The sequence below is a fragment of the Phoca vitulina genome, unplaced genomic scaffold (assembly GCF_004348235.1).
Source record: "Phoca vitulina isolate PV1807 unplaced genomic scaffold, GSC_HSeal_1.0 scaffold1, whole genome shotgun sequence".
Lineage (NCBI taxonomy): Eukaryota > Metazoa > Chordata > Mammalia > Carnivora > Phocidae > Phoca > Phoca vitulina.
Genome location: NW_022589704.1, coordinates 51,252,522 through 51,269,626, shown reverse-complemented (window position 1 = coordinate 51,269,626; position 17,105 = coordinate 51,252,522). Strand labels below are relative to the sequence as shown.

General features: G+C 37.3%; 1 protein-coding gene across 1 annotated transcript in view; it reads left to right on the top strand.

Annotated features, from left to right (window-relative positions):
• ITGA4 (integrin subunit alpha 4) overlaps positions 1–17,105 on the top strand; it is a 78,385-nt gene that overhangs the window by 9,377 nt on the left and 51,903 nt on the right. The window contains exons 3-9 of the mRNA XM_032406999.1: positions 7,930–8,036; positions 8,152–8,281; positions 10,013–10,080; positions 11,680–11,809; positions 13,315–13,400; positions 14,077–14,139; positions 14,233–14,370. Coding sequence (XP_032262890.1) covers positions 7,930–8,036; positions 8,152–8,281; positions 10,013–10,080; positions 11,680–11,809; positions 13,315–13,400; positions 14,077–14,139; positions 14,233–14,370 — 722 coding nt within the window. The remainder of the gene's footprint in view (positions 1–7,929; positions 8,037–8,151; positions 8,282–10,012; positions 10,081–11,679; positions 11,810–13,314; positions 13,401–14,076; positions 14,140–14,232; positions 14,371–17,105) is intronic.

Here is a 17,105-nt window from a genome sequence, read left to right as displayed (position 1 = left end):
TTCCCCCAGTTTACATTTTTGTATTGTTCTTGTTTCAAAGACACTCAAAATGGTATCCGTCTATTAGTGATAGTTTTTCAAATGAATCCATAAGTCCAAGAGCTTAACTGAAAACCATGGAAATAAAGAATTTTCTTTCCTTGTTTTCTAATGTTGGAAATGAGTGTTAAAGGAGTAGGTTATTATAAAATTTGTATAGGTTTATGAATAATTTCAATATTTGGATTCGCTCCCTGCCTCACAGGGAAATAGCAATCATTGTGACGTAGTATAGGGCGGCGGCTGACAGTGTCTACCTGAATCCTTCCTTCCCCACTGACTAGCAGCGTAACTTTGGGCAAGATGCTTAACCTCCCTTTGTTTCAGCTTCTCCATCTGTACAGTTTGCATTTTGATAATAATATGTGCTCATGGGATGTAATGAAAATTAAATGAGTTAATATGTATGTTTACATGGGATTAAAAGTATGTTTGGGTACATAAGAAGCATGTAATAAATATGAGTTATTATTGTTAAGACAATGGTCCCTCTTTAAATTATGCTCACCGAATGTATCGGTCGTGGTACACTTTTCTGCTGTCCTTTCTGCTGCAGTTAGTGAAAGGACTTGTGTAGGTTTCCTGTAGGAATTTGAAGAAGTTGGGGCCTAATGTCCCTGGAGGAAAATCCGAACCTAGAATTAAGCTCACAAGTGACCTAGTTTTCTAGAATTTTGAGGTCTAATGATGACTCAGGATCAGCCCTGATTTATAAAATTGCAGCCCTAAAACTTGGCTCTTCTGCTTAGGGACATCTACCTCTATGCTGAACTCTTTCTGAATACAATAAAGTAAAATAAATAAAATAAGATGTATAAAGTAAAAAAGGGATATTAAATAAAATGAAACAGAGGACTGAAATCGCTGGCTTTTTCAGGCCTATGGTTCTGTGAGCTCTTTCTCACCTACACTAAGCATGGTTATGAACCATTATCAGATTTGGACTAGGAAGCCTGAGAATATGACATGTAAATACATGCTTTTCCAGAAAGCAAATACTTTGAGACTGGTTTCTAATTTTGATGTTTATTTTGATCTTTGAGTCTTTTGTGCTTATTTTGATATCTTGACTCCAGACAAGCTGGAGGAAATGGTCTTGGAAGTTCAGTATTCTCACGTCCCATGTCTTCTCCAAAACTTGGCATTTTACGTTTCATGACCTAAAATTATTGTTATTGCTGTTGAATTCATAAACGTCACTTTTATCTTTTAGAAATATCACCACCGTGTTTTACTAGGTATGTGGGAAAAGTACATAGTTTAATATAGTGAACAAAATGGGTTTAATAGTAATTAGAATTTGATAAGAAAAACTACAAGAAGGGGCCACTTGGCTGAAAGAGCTGAAGGCCCGCTGACTAAATCTCGCAGCGCTATGAGCGCCCTCTGCTGGTGCAGTCTAAATCAACGCAACGCAGGGAGGCTGCGGAGCAGAAGCATTTCCCATTTAATGAACACCTACTAGGTGCCAGGAAGTCTTTTAGGCACAAGGGCAAATTTTCTATGATCCTCATAATCCTGCAGTGGTATATTTTATAATCTTCATAGTTGAATTGAATTCACTTTTAATCCCATATGTTTCTCTAATATTCTGAATTTAGGTAGAAGGAATTGTGCAATTATTTGTACTCAGTAATTATTGCTTCTACAAATAAAGATATCCTGAATAAATGACTGTTTATCAAACATAGAATAGAACAGTGCTCATCCATGTCTCAGGATTATTTAAGAAAAATTTGAAATATGTAGGACTCATCTTTCAATGGAAAAGAACTTCAACTTTAAAAAAAAGGAATTGGTGGAGGAAGGGCTCTCACTCTTTTTCTGAAACTTTAAATTTTGTCATGTTTTTGAAAGATCAGATCAGTGTGTGTGTTGTTTTAGTAGCTAGAAAGTCAGACTGAGAGCCCCAGTCAAATGTCTGAGCCGATGGGAAAGCCACAGGCAGATAAATCAAACGTCATTGCATCCAAAAGTCCTAGGCTCCCTTACCCACAAAGTGTTTCACCCAAGCTGTCAGCAAGTTGTAGGAAGAAGGACTTGGAGTCTGATCTTTCCCCTTGGGCTTTCCTCAGTGGAAATGCCAAAATACCGAGAACCGATCTAAATTGAGGAAAAGGGCAGGGCAAGAGAGGGACTAAGTACGTGACATCTTTCTTGAGCACTAGAAAGTTGACTGAACAGTCTGTGGGCAGATCTGTGATATTTTACACATTTTAAGGTGAAAAAAAGATTTAGAAAGTGAAATGGATTTCAGTTCATTCCTACCTCTGAAATATTTGTAGAGTTCTATTGTACATGCCATAGAGTAGTGGGAAGTAACAGAGATCTTTGATTTCTGACAAGTTTTGATTTTTTTATTCTAAACTTTTTCATTTATCAGCCCCCTGGATTCAAGGAAGTTACTTTACTTCCTTCAGATTCCGTTTTCTCCCGTGTAAAATGAGGTTGATAATAGCCTCCTGCTACTGCTGTGAAAATTAAGAGAGTTAAATGTGAATGATGAGGCCTGGCAGTGATGGGCCACAAATATTTTACGGGGAGGATATATGACATGCCATATGTGCAGTTTAATCATGTTTAGCTTAATTCTTAAAATAATAATAATGTCAACATCGACGAACATTTGCCTGCTTCCTCTGCTAGGCTCTGGCCCAAGCACTCCACGGGCATCTCATTTACTCCTCACGATCCTCACAGAAACCCTCTGACGTAGGCACTTCCCACGGGCCCCAGCTGAGTCTCCGTCTTCAATCGTCCTCCTCCCAGATCACACTCTGTAAAGAACTTCAAACCTGCAAATGTTGTTTCCCTTCAGACCCTCTGTTACTATCTTAAAACTGAAGGGGATAATATTTTGGAGAAGTAGAGACAAATAGTAGTGAAGGAAGAAGACCTCTCCGAAGCTTAAATCCCTGAGAGTTTGGTGAAAATTTCGCTGACATATCCTCATAAAGGATTTTTGTGATGGTCGGTGTATTACAGAATCCCCTCCCTGAGCAGATATGTATTTCGGTCCTGCCTATTGTACGTAACGTCCCGTTCTGTGCTGTGGGAGTGCTACTGTCAACGAAAGAGGCCGTCTGCCCTCATGGAGGTGACATTCAAGAGTGAATATCTACTCTTCCGTAGTCTCTGTCATATTTTGGCACTCGGAGCGATGACACCAAAACTGGCGATGTGAATAACAACAAAAAAGGGATGGAGAAGAATGGACCTAATTGGCTTTGTACTGACAGCCTTTATATTCATCTGACAAAATGAACCACTCATTCACATTTATACACGTGTATGGACTGATACAAAATCCATAGATGGAAATGAAAAACTGAAGTAAAAAAGCATACATCTTGTATGTTCCTTCCCAAATGAAAAAAAAAGTGGGCCTAATTTTTAGAATAAAGAATATGGTTTTATGTGGCCTCGTATTTTTAATATCTACTGGGAAAATGCATTCAGCTGTGCTAAGATTAGTCATTCTAGTTGCATAAAAGCATGGGAAATGATCACATGTTAATTTCTGCTGACCTCTTTTATGTTAAACCATGTAAAGTACTTTTTCAATTAGGAAGCTGATTTGATTTACCAAGAGTTTAGATTAGAAATGTCTGAGCTGAATTGAAAACCAGATTATAAATCATTTCAGTATGACATTTGGATAAAATATAATCTGAGTTTATTTATGATGTCCCATCAGGGAAATTCATGTGAATTAACTTTCTCATGACAGTTCTAATAATAATCATTTCTGACCACATTAGAAATACTATATTTTCCACATGAAGAAAGTTTGCTTAACATTTCATATCCTATTTTGATATCTAGCTGAAACCAAGGAGGACAAAAAGGTATTACAATTATTTTGAAAATGGAGTATTTTCAAAGACGATGTAATACAGGAGAAGGCATAACCATTTACATTGTAGAGCACAAGTTCAATTGCACACGACACTGTCTGGGGAGCTTTTCAAAAAATTCTTACGTCTGGGTCATAATCCAGATGCATCAAATCTGAGCCGCCAGAAGTGGGGATCAGGTGTCGGTACTTGTTCCAAACTCCCCCCAGGTGATCCTAATGTCCAGTCGGGGCTGAGAACCACGTTCTAGAGGCATGACCTTGGGCAAGCGAGGTTAAGAGAAAGCTCTGAAGATGGCCCTGAGCATAAGCTGGTGATGCCACGGGTTTACCTCTCTGACAAGATTCTGCAAGGACTACACAAGAAAAGGCTAAAAAGTTCCTTGAGGGCGCCTGGGTGGCTCAGTCGTTAAGCGTCTGCCTTCGGCTCAGGTCATGATCCCAGGGTCCTGGGATCGAGCCCCACATCGGGCTCCCTGCTCAGCGGGAAGCCTGCTTCTCCCTCCCCCACTCCCCCTGCTTGTGTTCCCTCTCTCCCTCTGTCTCTCTCTGTCAAATAAATAAATAAAATCTTAAAAAAAAAAAAAAAGTTCCTTGAAATTAAGTAAAGCCTCGGAACAGCAGTGGCGACTTCCAGGCTGTTCTTTGAGCTGATCCCGTCTTGAAATCAGTGCTCAAAGTACCCAGGTGCTGCCTCTGTGGCAGAAGCAGCGTCCGGAAGGGGGAAGGAGAAACCCCTGTAAACCGAGTGTGTGTTTGTGCACTTATTAGAATTAGTTTTTATTTCTCATGTGGAAGAATAATTGTTTCATGGCTTTGTTTTTGTGAAATTTCTTCTTGCCTGTGCATCCTTTCTTTTGTGCACATCTTAAGACACAAAACACAAGTAGAAGAAACTTAGTCAAACCATAATTGAAGCTTTGGACTGTTTTTTAATTTACTGACCCATTATCAGCGCACGTTTCTGGGCTGTGTGTTGAGGGGGATAAGGATGAACGAGATGGGGTACTGGCCATGATGAATTAGGTTATTATTGACTAAGTCTTAGAAGTAGGGTAGTTGTGAATAAATGAATGTAGTAGTTGTGTTCGACTTCACCAGAGAAACAGAGCCAGTAGAGTGGGTAGGTGGTAGGTGGGTAGATAGATATAAAAGGAGATTTATTATAGGAATTGGTTCTTTCCCTTGGGAGACAAAGTCCCATGATCTGTAAGCTGAAGAACCAGGAAAGTGGACAGTGTCATTCAGGTCCAGGACCTGAGCAGCAGCTGGTGGGGAGGAGGGGGGTGATTGGTGTAAGTCCTAGAGATCTGAGAGCCTCACAGACACAGACACGGAGAGAAAAATGCGTGAGGGAAGTGACCTAGAGAAAGTAGGAACATGAGTCGTTTGGCTATGGTGGATGAGGCTCTGAGCAGTGAAGATTGTGTGTGTCACCTGGTGTTGTTAACGTAATGTGGAATCATCTACGGCACCAGAAAACTGCTTAACATCCCAGTTTCTCTGGTTTCCATCTTAAAATTTACAACTTAAAAGAGCTCAGTTAAGAAACAGGCAATAACAATTCACATAAAAGCTTCTTGGCCATTTTCATCAAGCAGTTTACATGATCTTTTGTGGCTCTATATTTATTTGAACTTTGGGCTGGCATCTCCAGAACAGTACATTTGTTTCTAAATATTGGGTATAATCAGTGGTGTAATCATGATGAAAGTGTCCATGAAATATGCCTCATTTGAATAGCGCTAAGGTGTTATTTTTGACCTCCCTTCTCTCTTAACCTTAATTTTCCTCTTGCTCAGTTGCCTTAGTTAACTGAGTGACATTAATTTTAGAAAGACTTAGGTATTTTCTGAGAAGATATTTTATTGAAGTGTCTATTGTAGTAAGTAATAGGAATTTCACCTTCGGGTAGACAGTCTACCATTTATCCATTTTGACATTAGTAAAAATAAAAAATAACTGGCCGTTTTGGTGAAAAGTCGTACTGAAAATTGCATCACAGTGGAAGTTAAAATGTTGTGTTTGTCACTCTTTCACTTTCCTTCAATTATGTTGGCATCATATAACCACAGTAACAATTCTGTTAGACCTTACCTGCCCAACACTCAAAGTTGTCTTTCTCCCTCCTTTGCTCTCCTTCCTTTCCTTTTTCCCTTTCTTTAATTCTTTCTAAGATTATTTATTTGACAGAGGGAGGGGGGGGGGGGGGGGGGGGAGCGGCAGGGAGAGGGAGAAGCAGACTCCCTGCTGAGCAGGGAATCCAATGAGGGGCTTGATCCCAGGACCCTGAGATTATGACCTGAGCCGAAGGCAGATGCTTAACCCACTGAGCCACCCAGGTGCCCCCTTTGTTAATTTTAACAAAGAAGCCTTCTGTTTCTACCTGAACCACCTTTTATCAAGGTTTGGGCTGCAGCAAACTCCCTTTTCATTCCAGGCTGATGTTACTTATCAACCCCAGCATTCTTTTTTTCAGACCTCTCCTTACTTGTTCTCAAGTCCAGTGCTCCAGGCAGCTGCTACCAATAGGTGGAAGTAGTCCCTATTCTGTAAGAAACCTGGCCAAAAACCTTATCCTGGTTCTATTGTAACAAGATCCCAGACCCTGAGACTCACCTGGGGGTAGTCTGGGCCTCTCCTGGACCCACTGAATCAGAATCTTCTGGGGAGCTGCTAGGAAACTTTGTTCAGTTCAGCTGTGTTGAAGGGTTTTACTGTTTGTCCTGAACAACATTTTGGAGAACAAATGTATACACAAAACATCTTTCTATTCTCCCTAAAACAAAATTTCTCCTGGACAAACTAAATGTCTCCAGGACATTTACTGCAACTAATTTAACTTTCAAAATATTAGCCTTATTTACGTAGGCATAAATTATGAGTTTGCCCAGGAAGCTTTATCTAGAGGTCAAGGTTCTAGGAGACAGGGTGCCTAATGATTTAGAGAATGGTCACTAAAAATGTATGATAACGTGGTACCAGTGACTGGTGTTCAAAATTAAATAAATCCACGTTCCACATCCTTATCCAGCCAGGCTGATGCAACTGTAATTACCTTTGGAATTAAGCTCAGGTGGAATGGAACTGTCACAGGGCAATTGAAGAGGGTGGGAAGAAAGTCAGCAAAAGGATCCTTAAGGTACTATATCTTACTCTCCCCCAAAACCACTTATTTGAAATCACGTTAATGGGATCCCAGCTAGAAAGCAAAGAAGTCGCTCTAACAAAAGAAAGAAATTATCATTGGGAAGATCAGTTTTTCTCTGTACAGTTTAGAAGTGCTCTATTGCCCAGCAGTAATACTTAACTTATTTTTGGCTTTCTGGCTCTTTATGCATTTGCCAAAGTGCCTTTTGATGTGTTTTATTTACTACTCAAATAATCTGGTTTTTCAGGTCTTTTTTATTTTGTTCAAAATAGTCACAATAAACCAAATGTAAACCATAGGGCAGTGTGTCTTAAATGCTAGGCATTATTAATATTGCTAATTAGACACAGTGACCTTCCGTGTGCTCGGTTATCACCTTCCAGCTTCTATAAACTGCTGTAAGCACTGAGGACCACATTGCTCTCTTTTTCCCCCTAGAGTCTTAATGCAAGAAATGTCTTAAAAAGTGCTCTGGTACTGTTGCCTGTAATGCTAGACGCATGATCAAAGCAAAGATGCAAGTTCTTTGCCGCAGAGGACACACTGCAGTTGCATCCGCATGGCCCGTATTGGTTTAAACTGGTCTCCCGCCACCCACTTCCCCCCCCAGTCATGCTGTTCACCCATCTCCTCATGAGGTTACCTGCTAGAGATCATTTCTACAGACGCAAACCACCTGGTGAGAGAACCGTCCTGTTGCACAGCCATAACTCACCGTGACCCCATCCTGTGCGCCAAGTGTGAGGTGACAGAGAAGTAGGAATCAAGGGTATTTTGCACATGGCTGAAGGAGAAAACTTGGGGATAAACATGTTTATTTTCTCTGCTGTCTTAGAATAACATGGTTTCAAGATAATGATAAAATTATTTTCAAATGCTGTAGGTAGCCCTAATGGAGAACCTTGTGGAAAGACTTGTCTGGAAGAAAGAGACAATCAGTGGTTGGGGGTCACGCTTTCCAGACAGCCGGGAGAAAATGGCTCCATTGTGGTAGGTTACTAGGTTATTTAGTTACTAGGTTACTAAGTCCAATGATAACGTCGTGGATTCAGATGTTCTGGGTGTGATGTTCACATCATTTGGTCTACTTTTATGTTTTATTTAGACTTGTGGGCATAGATGGAAAAATATATTTTATATAAAGAATGAAAATAAGCTCCCCACGGGTGTTTGCTATGGAATGCCCTCTGATTTACGAACAGAACTGAGTAAAAGAATAGCTCCATGCTATCAAGGTAAGGAATCCTTTTGATATTAACTGGATCAAGAGAAACAAGTGAATGCCTTTAATTATTTTTTTTAATTTTCAATTTTGCATGTACAGAGGATGGGGGAGAGATCTTTAAAATAGCTGTATTCTTTTTAACTACTCAGAGTATTTCCTTTTCTTACTCAATTGCAGTAGTAGTTGCAAAAAATGTGCTTTGTGTTTTTAGGAATAGAAATTTGTCCAGTTACGTTTGAATGAAGTTGATAATTACCCACTTTTGTATGAAATATATTTTTAATTCTGTGTAAGTCTAATGCCCAGCGTATATCAGATACTTAAAATCATGAAATTATGATTGAAAATTTGAGATTGAAAGGTCTGACAAGATGAGAACTGTTTAGATTTTTTGCTTTATCTTTAGCTTCCAAGAATATTCAGAAAGATTCAAATATAAGTGTAAGCAAATCTTTCCCACTCACTGTCTTTTGTTTTTTAAATTCATATGCATTCCTTGATAAGGGGTTGGTATCTTAAGTTTGAAAAGATTTCCCATGAAAATTCTAGGCCATTAGGAGCAGTAGTGTATGCAGAGCTAGGCCATAAACAATTAAGTGAGTAAAATTAGGGGTGAATGTCAACAGAGCATTAAAAACAGATCTGTAGCAGAAATAAAATTCTAAAAATGTGTCTTTGGAAAACTAAGAATTAAATATATATGCATTCCATTTTCCACATTCTTCTAACCAAGATGATTACCACAGTGTCCAAAGAACATTTCTATTACCTGACAAAATTTGACCATGTATGCAAATTCAGTTATTCTATTCATATTGGGGTCCTCTGTGGTATGTGATGTCTTAGAAAAGCTCATTTAATATATCTCTGATTTGCCTTTGAGTGTCAAGAAGACAAAAGGTGAATTTTAAATTCTTAATTGAAATAAAACTCAGTCTAGTGTTTTGTATGTTTATCATTCTCATTTTCTTAATGGTTTATGGTTTACACTTCAAAACATTTTCATAGAATTTTTTTTGTTGTTCAGATACACCCAGCCACATTCTAAAAACAAATTCAAGATGGCATAAACTTATAGCACCTAAGACTATGGGGAAATTTATTTAAAAAAAAAAAAAGTCAGGGAAGATCTAAAAAGGAGTGGAAAAATCATGGCCAGGACTAGTAATTACAAATGACTTAACAATTTATTTAACTTTTCTGGTTAGTAAAGCCAAAACAAAGATGTGGTCCTGATTCTTATTTTTGTAGAGGTTTACTTAGGTCAGTTCTTCAGGAGAAGCAGAGCTTTGTCTTCCTAGTAAGTTCCAAAAGCATCCAGTTCATGGGGGCTTTGTAGTAGGAGACCCTCCATCTCCATGCAAATCTGGACTCACTATTCCTTTCAGCTGGGCACAATTTAGGAAGCCTATTTTAAATGCAAACCTGGACTGGAAGCTGCAAGTCCTACATCTGTCTTAGATACTCATTTGACAGTTTTTTTGAGCACATGCTGCATGTTCTTCCCGTGAAAAAGAGGCAGAGGTCAATATTTTTATTGCCATTTTGGAGGAATATCTTTGAGGATTAATATGAAAGATTGGTGATATTACATTTATCAAAGTGACTGTTTTAAAAATGAGATAGTATAAAATATCAACCTTAAAAGATGCATTTGTAAGGATTTGCAAGATTAACAAAATTATGCAAATTTTGCCTATTTTTCAATGAAATCCTGAATTGTTTTTCTACTTCATTTTAGATTATGTGAAAAAATTTGGAGAAAATTTTGCATCATGTCAAGCTGGAATATCTAGTTTTTACACAGAGGTAATAGTCCAAAAAATGGCTCTTTAAATGTTTACATATAGGATTTTAATTCTTAAGATTGAGACTGTGGTATTATGTTTTACAGTAAAAAAAAAAATTGTATAATCTCTGAATAATATGTCTCTTAAACTTGAGTATATTACAACTTAATTTTTACTACTCAATATTCCACATATACTTTTATGGCTGTGCCATATAAGATCAACTAGAAGTCTACACTAAAGAACATTACCTATTCCACATATACTTTTATGGCTGTGCCCTATAAGATCAACTAGAAGTCTACACTAAAGAACATTACCTGCGTCAAGAAGTTTCATTATGTTCAATTAGCCAACATGTAGTACATCATTAGATTTTGTAGTGTTTGATGATTCATTAGTTGCATATAACACCCAGTGCTCAACATGTAATAGGAATCAAAAGTAGCTATTGTTATTTGCTTTAATTTAGACGCTTAAAATTTCTATCCAAGTATGTTACTTTTAATTACTAGTTGAGGGAGAAAAGAAGCATATGAATCTATGTCTCTCATTTAAATTATGAGAATTGAGAGATTTAAGAATTTAATATCATCTTGGGGAGGGGGGTGGGAGGATGGGTTAGCCTGGTGATGGGTATTGAGGAGGGCACGTTCCGCATGGAGCACTGGGTGTTATGCACAAACAATGAATCATGGAACACTATATCTAAAACTAATGATGTAATGTATGGGGATTAACATAACAATAAAAAAATTTTTTAAAAAAGAATTTAATATCATCTTAAGTTAAACATATTCCCAAGCTCTATTTTTTCTCTAACAGTCAAGGATATACAATCAAAGGTCACAGTTGTATCCAACCCCCAAGTCTCCCAGTTTCCCTTCAAAACTCATTAAGAATTTATGAATGTTTTCTGAATCTGTGGTCAGGCCTTAGGTTAACAATTTCCATAAATATTATCTACTGTGTTTAAAATGTGTTTATATTTAAATTGACCTTTTTAAGAGTTCAGGATTGTTTAGGGAATTTAGATATATGTTGAATACTTTTTGGTTGCTAAAAGTTATCATATTTCACCAGACAAATGTATCTGTTCATTTTAAATTTCCCTTTGTTTCCTTTTCCTAAATTTGGATTTATCACCAAATATGCCCCAAATTCCACTGGATTTATTAATTTCTAAGCTAGCATTGTTAAGAAACTAGTCAATGGCTCTTTGCAAATAGGAATAAATTAAGTCCATTTTTTGCTCTTTGGCAACATGTGATTCTCTCCATAATAAGCACTAATGAATTACCCAGATACGATTCACTTTAACAGAAACCACATTGCCTGTCTCCTAAAAGCTTAGTCTAGTATTCCATGATTCTTGCTTCAATTTAAAGTCCACTGCTAAGTGTAAGTTTCTTTTCTGAAATTGTGCTTATAGATGAAAATTCATTAACTGGCTTCTGGCTTTTTTCTGATATGTTTTTAAATTCATCAAATGTTCAGATTTTAGAAATGTATTACAAAAATGTATTCTCATCATTATTTACTTAAAATGTATATCTGGAGGAGGTTTTGGGTGGATTAAACTTTGAATTGATGATAAATTGTTTTTTTTTTCTTACAGGATTTAATTGTGATGGGAGCCCCAGGATCGTCTTATTGGACTGGCTCTCTATTTGTCTACAATATAACTACAAATAAATACAAGGCTTTTTTAGACACAAATAATCAAGTAAAATTTGGAAGTTACTTAGGTACTGTAAAAATGGACAAACTCCAGTCATCTCAGTCTTACAGATACAAGTTTCCCTTATTTATGATTATTAGTCTCTTCAAAAGATCAAAATGGCCCGTAGCAGTTAAAGAGTTCAGAAACTATCGCTTTAAGGATATAATCTATGAAACGTAATATTTTACATATGTAATTACAATCATTAATATATAGTTAGACTAGAACTCTGGGTTTAGTTTACTCTCGTAAGCTTGTATCTTTATGTAGTCAACTTGTTATCCTAAGGGTTGCATCTGTTGAGTGCTTACCATATCCCAGCAACTTTTTGTGAGCACTCCACATGAATTAATTTAATCATGTATGAGTCAGTATAGTTTCTTAAAGGGCCAAGTGAAAGTCAGTGGGGCTGTCGACAGCATTCTAGACAATGGGTAACATTATGAAGCATACGGGTCTAAAAACAGCTCATTGACCTTCACCTCATAAGTTCTTAGAATATTTCCCAGAGTTTATTCTTATCTTTCTCCTTTCCCTCCTCTTCCTCCCCCTCCATTTCCTCCTCCTCTTGTGCAATAGGACACTTTATAGTCTGTATTTCTACAGAAACCCAAGATTTTCCTGGTACAATTCCTCTGTTATAGTAAAAGAGATGCTTTTCCTATAGCTTCTTAGAAAATACAGATTTGTTTAAGCCGCGTGCTTCACATGTAAGCAGCCTATACCCAGAAATAATTACAATAAGAAAAAGCAGCATTTTTCCCATTCATACAGTAAGAATTCATTTTCAGATGGAATTCATTTATAATTCAACATTTACTTGTTTATGGTTGAGGGATATCTTGAAGTGTTGTAAGAAATGTAATTAGGGGACGCCTCAGTCGGTTAAGCATCCAACTCTTGGTTTCGACTCAGGTCATGATCTCAGGGTCCTGGGATCAAGCCCCACATTGGGCTCTGCACTCAGCGGGGAGTCTGTTTGGGGATTTCTCTCCCTCTCTCTCTGCCCCTCCCCCTGCTCATGTGCATGCTTTCTCTCCCTCTCTCAAATAAATCTTAAAAAAATAACTTAGTATTATGCCTTTTGTCATATAATAAAATATTTTACCTTTTGTGCCATCATACAGGTTTATTACAATAGGAAGATTTCATGGCAAAAAAGTTGAAGTTTAGGAAGTTCTTTTACTTAAAGTTTAAAATGTTCTATTTTAGATACCTAAAATATTATGGTTGTAATCCTGGAGGCTAGCATGTCCTGGTACTACATAGAGACTAACCAAATGTAGAAGTGCTATCTTTAATTTCTAGTACATGGAAATGTAAACCATGGGCCTAGTTTCATAATGCATACTAATGATTGCTTAAAGCATAGAATAAATGACCAGTTTTGAATATTGTTAAGCTAAATATTCTTAAAACTGTTTAGTCATTTGGAGTTCAGTCTCAATTATTTCTACGAGTGGATTTGTGATGATACAGTTTACCCATCGCAAATGATGATTCTCCTACTTTTCTCCACTTTGTTTGAAGGATACTCAGTTGGAGCTGGTCATTTTCGGAGTCCACATACGACTGAAGTCGTTGGAGGAGCCCCTCAACATGAACAGATTGGTAAAGTAAGAATTACATTTTTACAGTTATTTCCTCACCAAGTTTCAAAAACTTGGTGAGGAAATTGCATGAGAGGTGAAGGAAGAACTGCAAAGATGGTAAGAAGTGAAGGCTCGACACAATGAGCAGTGAACTGCATTTCGTGGTGAAAGTTGTATGGCTTTTAGATAAAATTTTATTAGAAAAGCTTTAAGGAGAAATTCTGTAAGTCAAATGAGGCTTTTCTTTCTTGTGAGTAAATTGTTCTTGAAATAAAATGATCTCAAAATGTCCAGGGAATGTATTTACTGGTTCACGAGTTTACAGATGATGGGATATTGAGACAGCTGCATGTTTTGGGGTAAGACCAGAAAGAAGATGTTCTTTCTGGTTCTGGTTTTTGTTACGTTACTGTGTGGACATTACTAAACTTTTCTGAGCCTTACTTTGAAAAGTGAGGCAAACAACACTTGCTGTGCCCTCGGGGATCAACACCATCGTTCCTGAGAAGACAGTTTGGCAAGGAAGTCCTGTTAATGTGAATGTGCTTCACCTAAACCTCTTGAATCACTCTGAAAAGGATTTTCAAAAATCTTTGTGAGCAGTTACACGTTATGAAAATTGATGTTTTGATCCCCTGAAGATTTTTTTTTTTTAATGTGCTAGCAGTCTGAGTTTTCCTAATTCCTTTCCCAATTGCAGGCATACATATTCAGCATCGATGCAAAAGAACTAAATATCTTACATGAAGTGAAAGGAAAAAAGGTAGTGTCTCCATCTTTGGTATCGCTGAGGGCTTTTGTGAATAACTCTGCTTTTTTTCCCTCGGTGACTGGATCTGGTTTTGTTTTCGGGCAGCTTGGCTCTTACTTTGGAGCCTCTGTGTGTGCTGTGGACCTCAATGCAGATGGCTTCTCAGACCTACTCGTGGGAGCTCCCATGCAGAGCATCATCAGGGAGGAAGGCAGAGTGTTCGTGTACATCAACTCTGGCTGGGTAAGTCCAATTGCTCACCAGCTAGAGGCTGTTGATGGGATTAAGATAGAAACTGAAGCTATTCTTATTCCAGAGTTCTGTATCTAGATCCTTAGGCTAATTTTACTGATGAAAGTAAAAACTCTGGTATTGTACTAATGCTCTAAAAGTGGAACATGCTTGGGGAGGGGAAGCTGTTGATATTCCAGAAGCAGGAGACCAATTGTTCTGGTTTTTTCCTACTCACATCTTGTCCTTCAAGTGGTTGGAGTTTCTTTTAGTTTTATTATGATCCAAATCTAATTTGAAAGAATGATTTTTCTATATCCCTCAAAATGTGGATTTATTATTGGTTCTGTCGTGAATGTCTTTAATTAGAAATATTACCAGAAGGAGAAGATAAAGTATGAGATGCTTTTATTGATTTGGAAACAGTAGGAAACCATATGTTTTGATAAGATGTTAGTTTGCACAATATTTGTAGATGATATTCCTGAAAAGAGTATAAAATGGGCATAGTTTATTCCAAAGTGGATATAGTAGTTGTAGAAATAGGTAATTACCACTTACGGTTGAGTTTTAGATTATGGGGGATGTTGTGGAGTAGAAACTGACGACTTCACAATTCAATTGAAAGAGTTCTGCTGACCCTATCTTTCCAGTCTATGTTCTTGGCATTAAATCAAAACAAAGAACTGATAGGGCCTTAATGGAGTCTTCATGGTCTGTTCCTTTGATTTAAGAGCAAGAAGGGATTTGTGAGAAAATTGGGTCCTTTCTTAAGGCACAGCATGTTTAGTCAGGATTCAACAAAGTAAAATCTGTTTCAAGAAGGTATTTGTAATCTTAATGGTTTTAGAGCATTTAATAAGTTCCTATATTAAGCATCAGACTAAACACTGTATGATTCAAAAGAGAAAATACTGTCTTATAAAGCTAAGAGATTTTCAAAGTTCCAGATATAGAGCAGCAAAGTTATTTATGAACTGGGATTTCCATAGACTGTGTTTAAACTTAAATTTAGTAGTAAAGCAATACCATCTACAAAGTGATCATTCACATGTCCTTAATAGCAATATTAGGCTTTACTTTGTTCTTTTTTTTTTTTTTTTTTGTAAAGACCTTTCACATTTCCCTATCCATAAATGGTCTTCTTATACCAGCTACATCCTCATTCTGCATACTTTTCCTTCTCTTTATAACTAAACTTTATGGAAACACTTTAAAAATTATCATATACACCTAAAATAAGGCGATATATGATCTTTTTTCTCACTGAAATCCTAAGCAGTCCTAATAGGAAAGACAGATAAAAGTGTATCTCTTTTGTTTAAAGGGCAAGGAAGGAGCCCTACCCATTAGACTGCCCTCTTGTTCTTCCCTCATGCCTCCCCTGAGGCACCACTGTGGAATACGAGGTAATTTCATAATTGATTTCAGCTTTTAACGCCTCTGATATAGGTGATTCTTTGTTCCCTTCTAACTTCGTATTTGTTAACTCTCTAAAATGGCACTAACCACTACCTAGCATTATATTCCATATTTATTCATCCGGTTTGATATTGTCCTTCTGCTGGAGTACAGATACCGTGTGGAGAGGAATCCTCTGTCTTGTTTACTGCTGTTTCTTTTGGGTTTGAAAGAGTACTGGAGAAATGGGTGCTCAATACTTGTTTTTGAATGAACTCAAGAAAGAATGATACTTGAATGAATCTTGCTTCCACCTACTTCTATTAAAAAAACTCTCAGAGGTCCCCAAAGAACTCTTGGTCACCGTTCTCTGACTGGAGAATACTTGAAGAGTGATCACCACTTCTTGAAACCCTCTTCCTGGGAACTCCAGTGCCGTTGGTCTGCACCTTCTCATCCTCCCGGGAGCCCTTTCTCCTTCCTCCTTAAATTAGGCATTTCCTTTGGAGCCTCGCGAGCTCTCTTATCCCTTATTTCTTGATAAAATCATTTACTGTTCCTGGTGCCGGTGATTCTGTCTGTAGAGATGATTCATTTAAAAAAATAAACATTTAGTGAGTATCTGAAATGGAACAAAAACTATGAAAACAGCTGAGAATAATCTTAGTCCTGACCTCTAAGACCTCAGGTCCAGAAAAGACATAAACATGAGAGTAAAGAATTGAATACACCATGGTAAATAGCACATTAGTAGCATGTACAAAGCAGAAGAAGCAATTCACTTTGGTCTAGAAGGATTCACAGAGGAAATATTTGAACAAGACAAGTTTAGGAGTTTTTTAGTTGGAAAATAAAAGGTGAAGCGTGTTTCACAATCACAAGCAGAAGAACTTGTGTGTGATCAGGGAATGTTGAATAGACTTGTTTAAGAAGAGGAAAGGATCCGCTATGATGAATAGTGTGTAGATTTTTTTTTTTTTCTTACTACATAAGAGTGACATGATCAGAGTTTGGAAGGAGGTCTGGTAGTCGTTATTATAATGATTCATTATTGCAACATTATTGAATGTCTTATTGTAATAACTCCTCTTCCAATTTAAGAGATAGCAGTTGACCTATTCATGTTTCATTGCTAAGGCTCCAAAGGCCAGCTTCAGTTATGCCAACTCCTCAACTCAGAAACCTTCAGTGGCTTCCTAGTCCTTAAATTGAGAGTAAATTTCCCTCAGTATTGAAAATACCACACCATAACATTTCAGTCTGGTTTTGTTTTGTTTTGTTTTGTTTTTGGTCTTCTTCATTATACATACTGTTTGTAATAGCCAAATTCTTTGGAATTTGTTCTA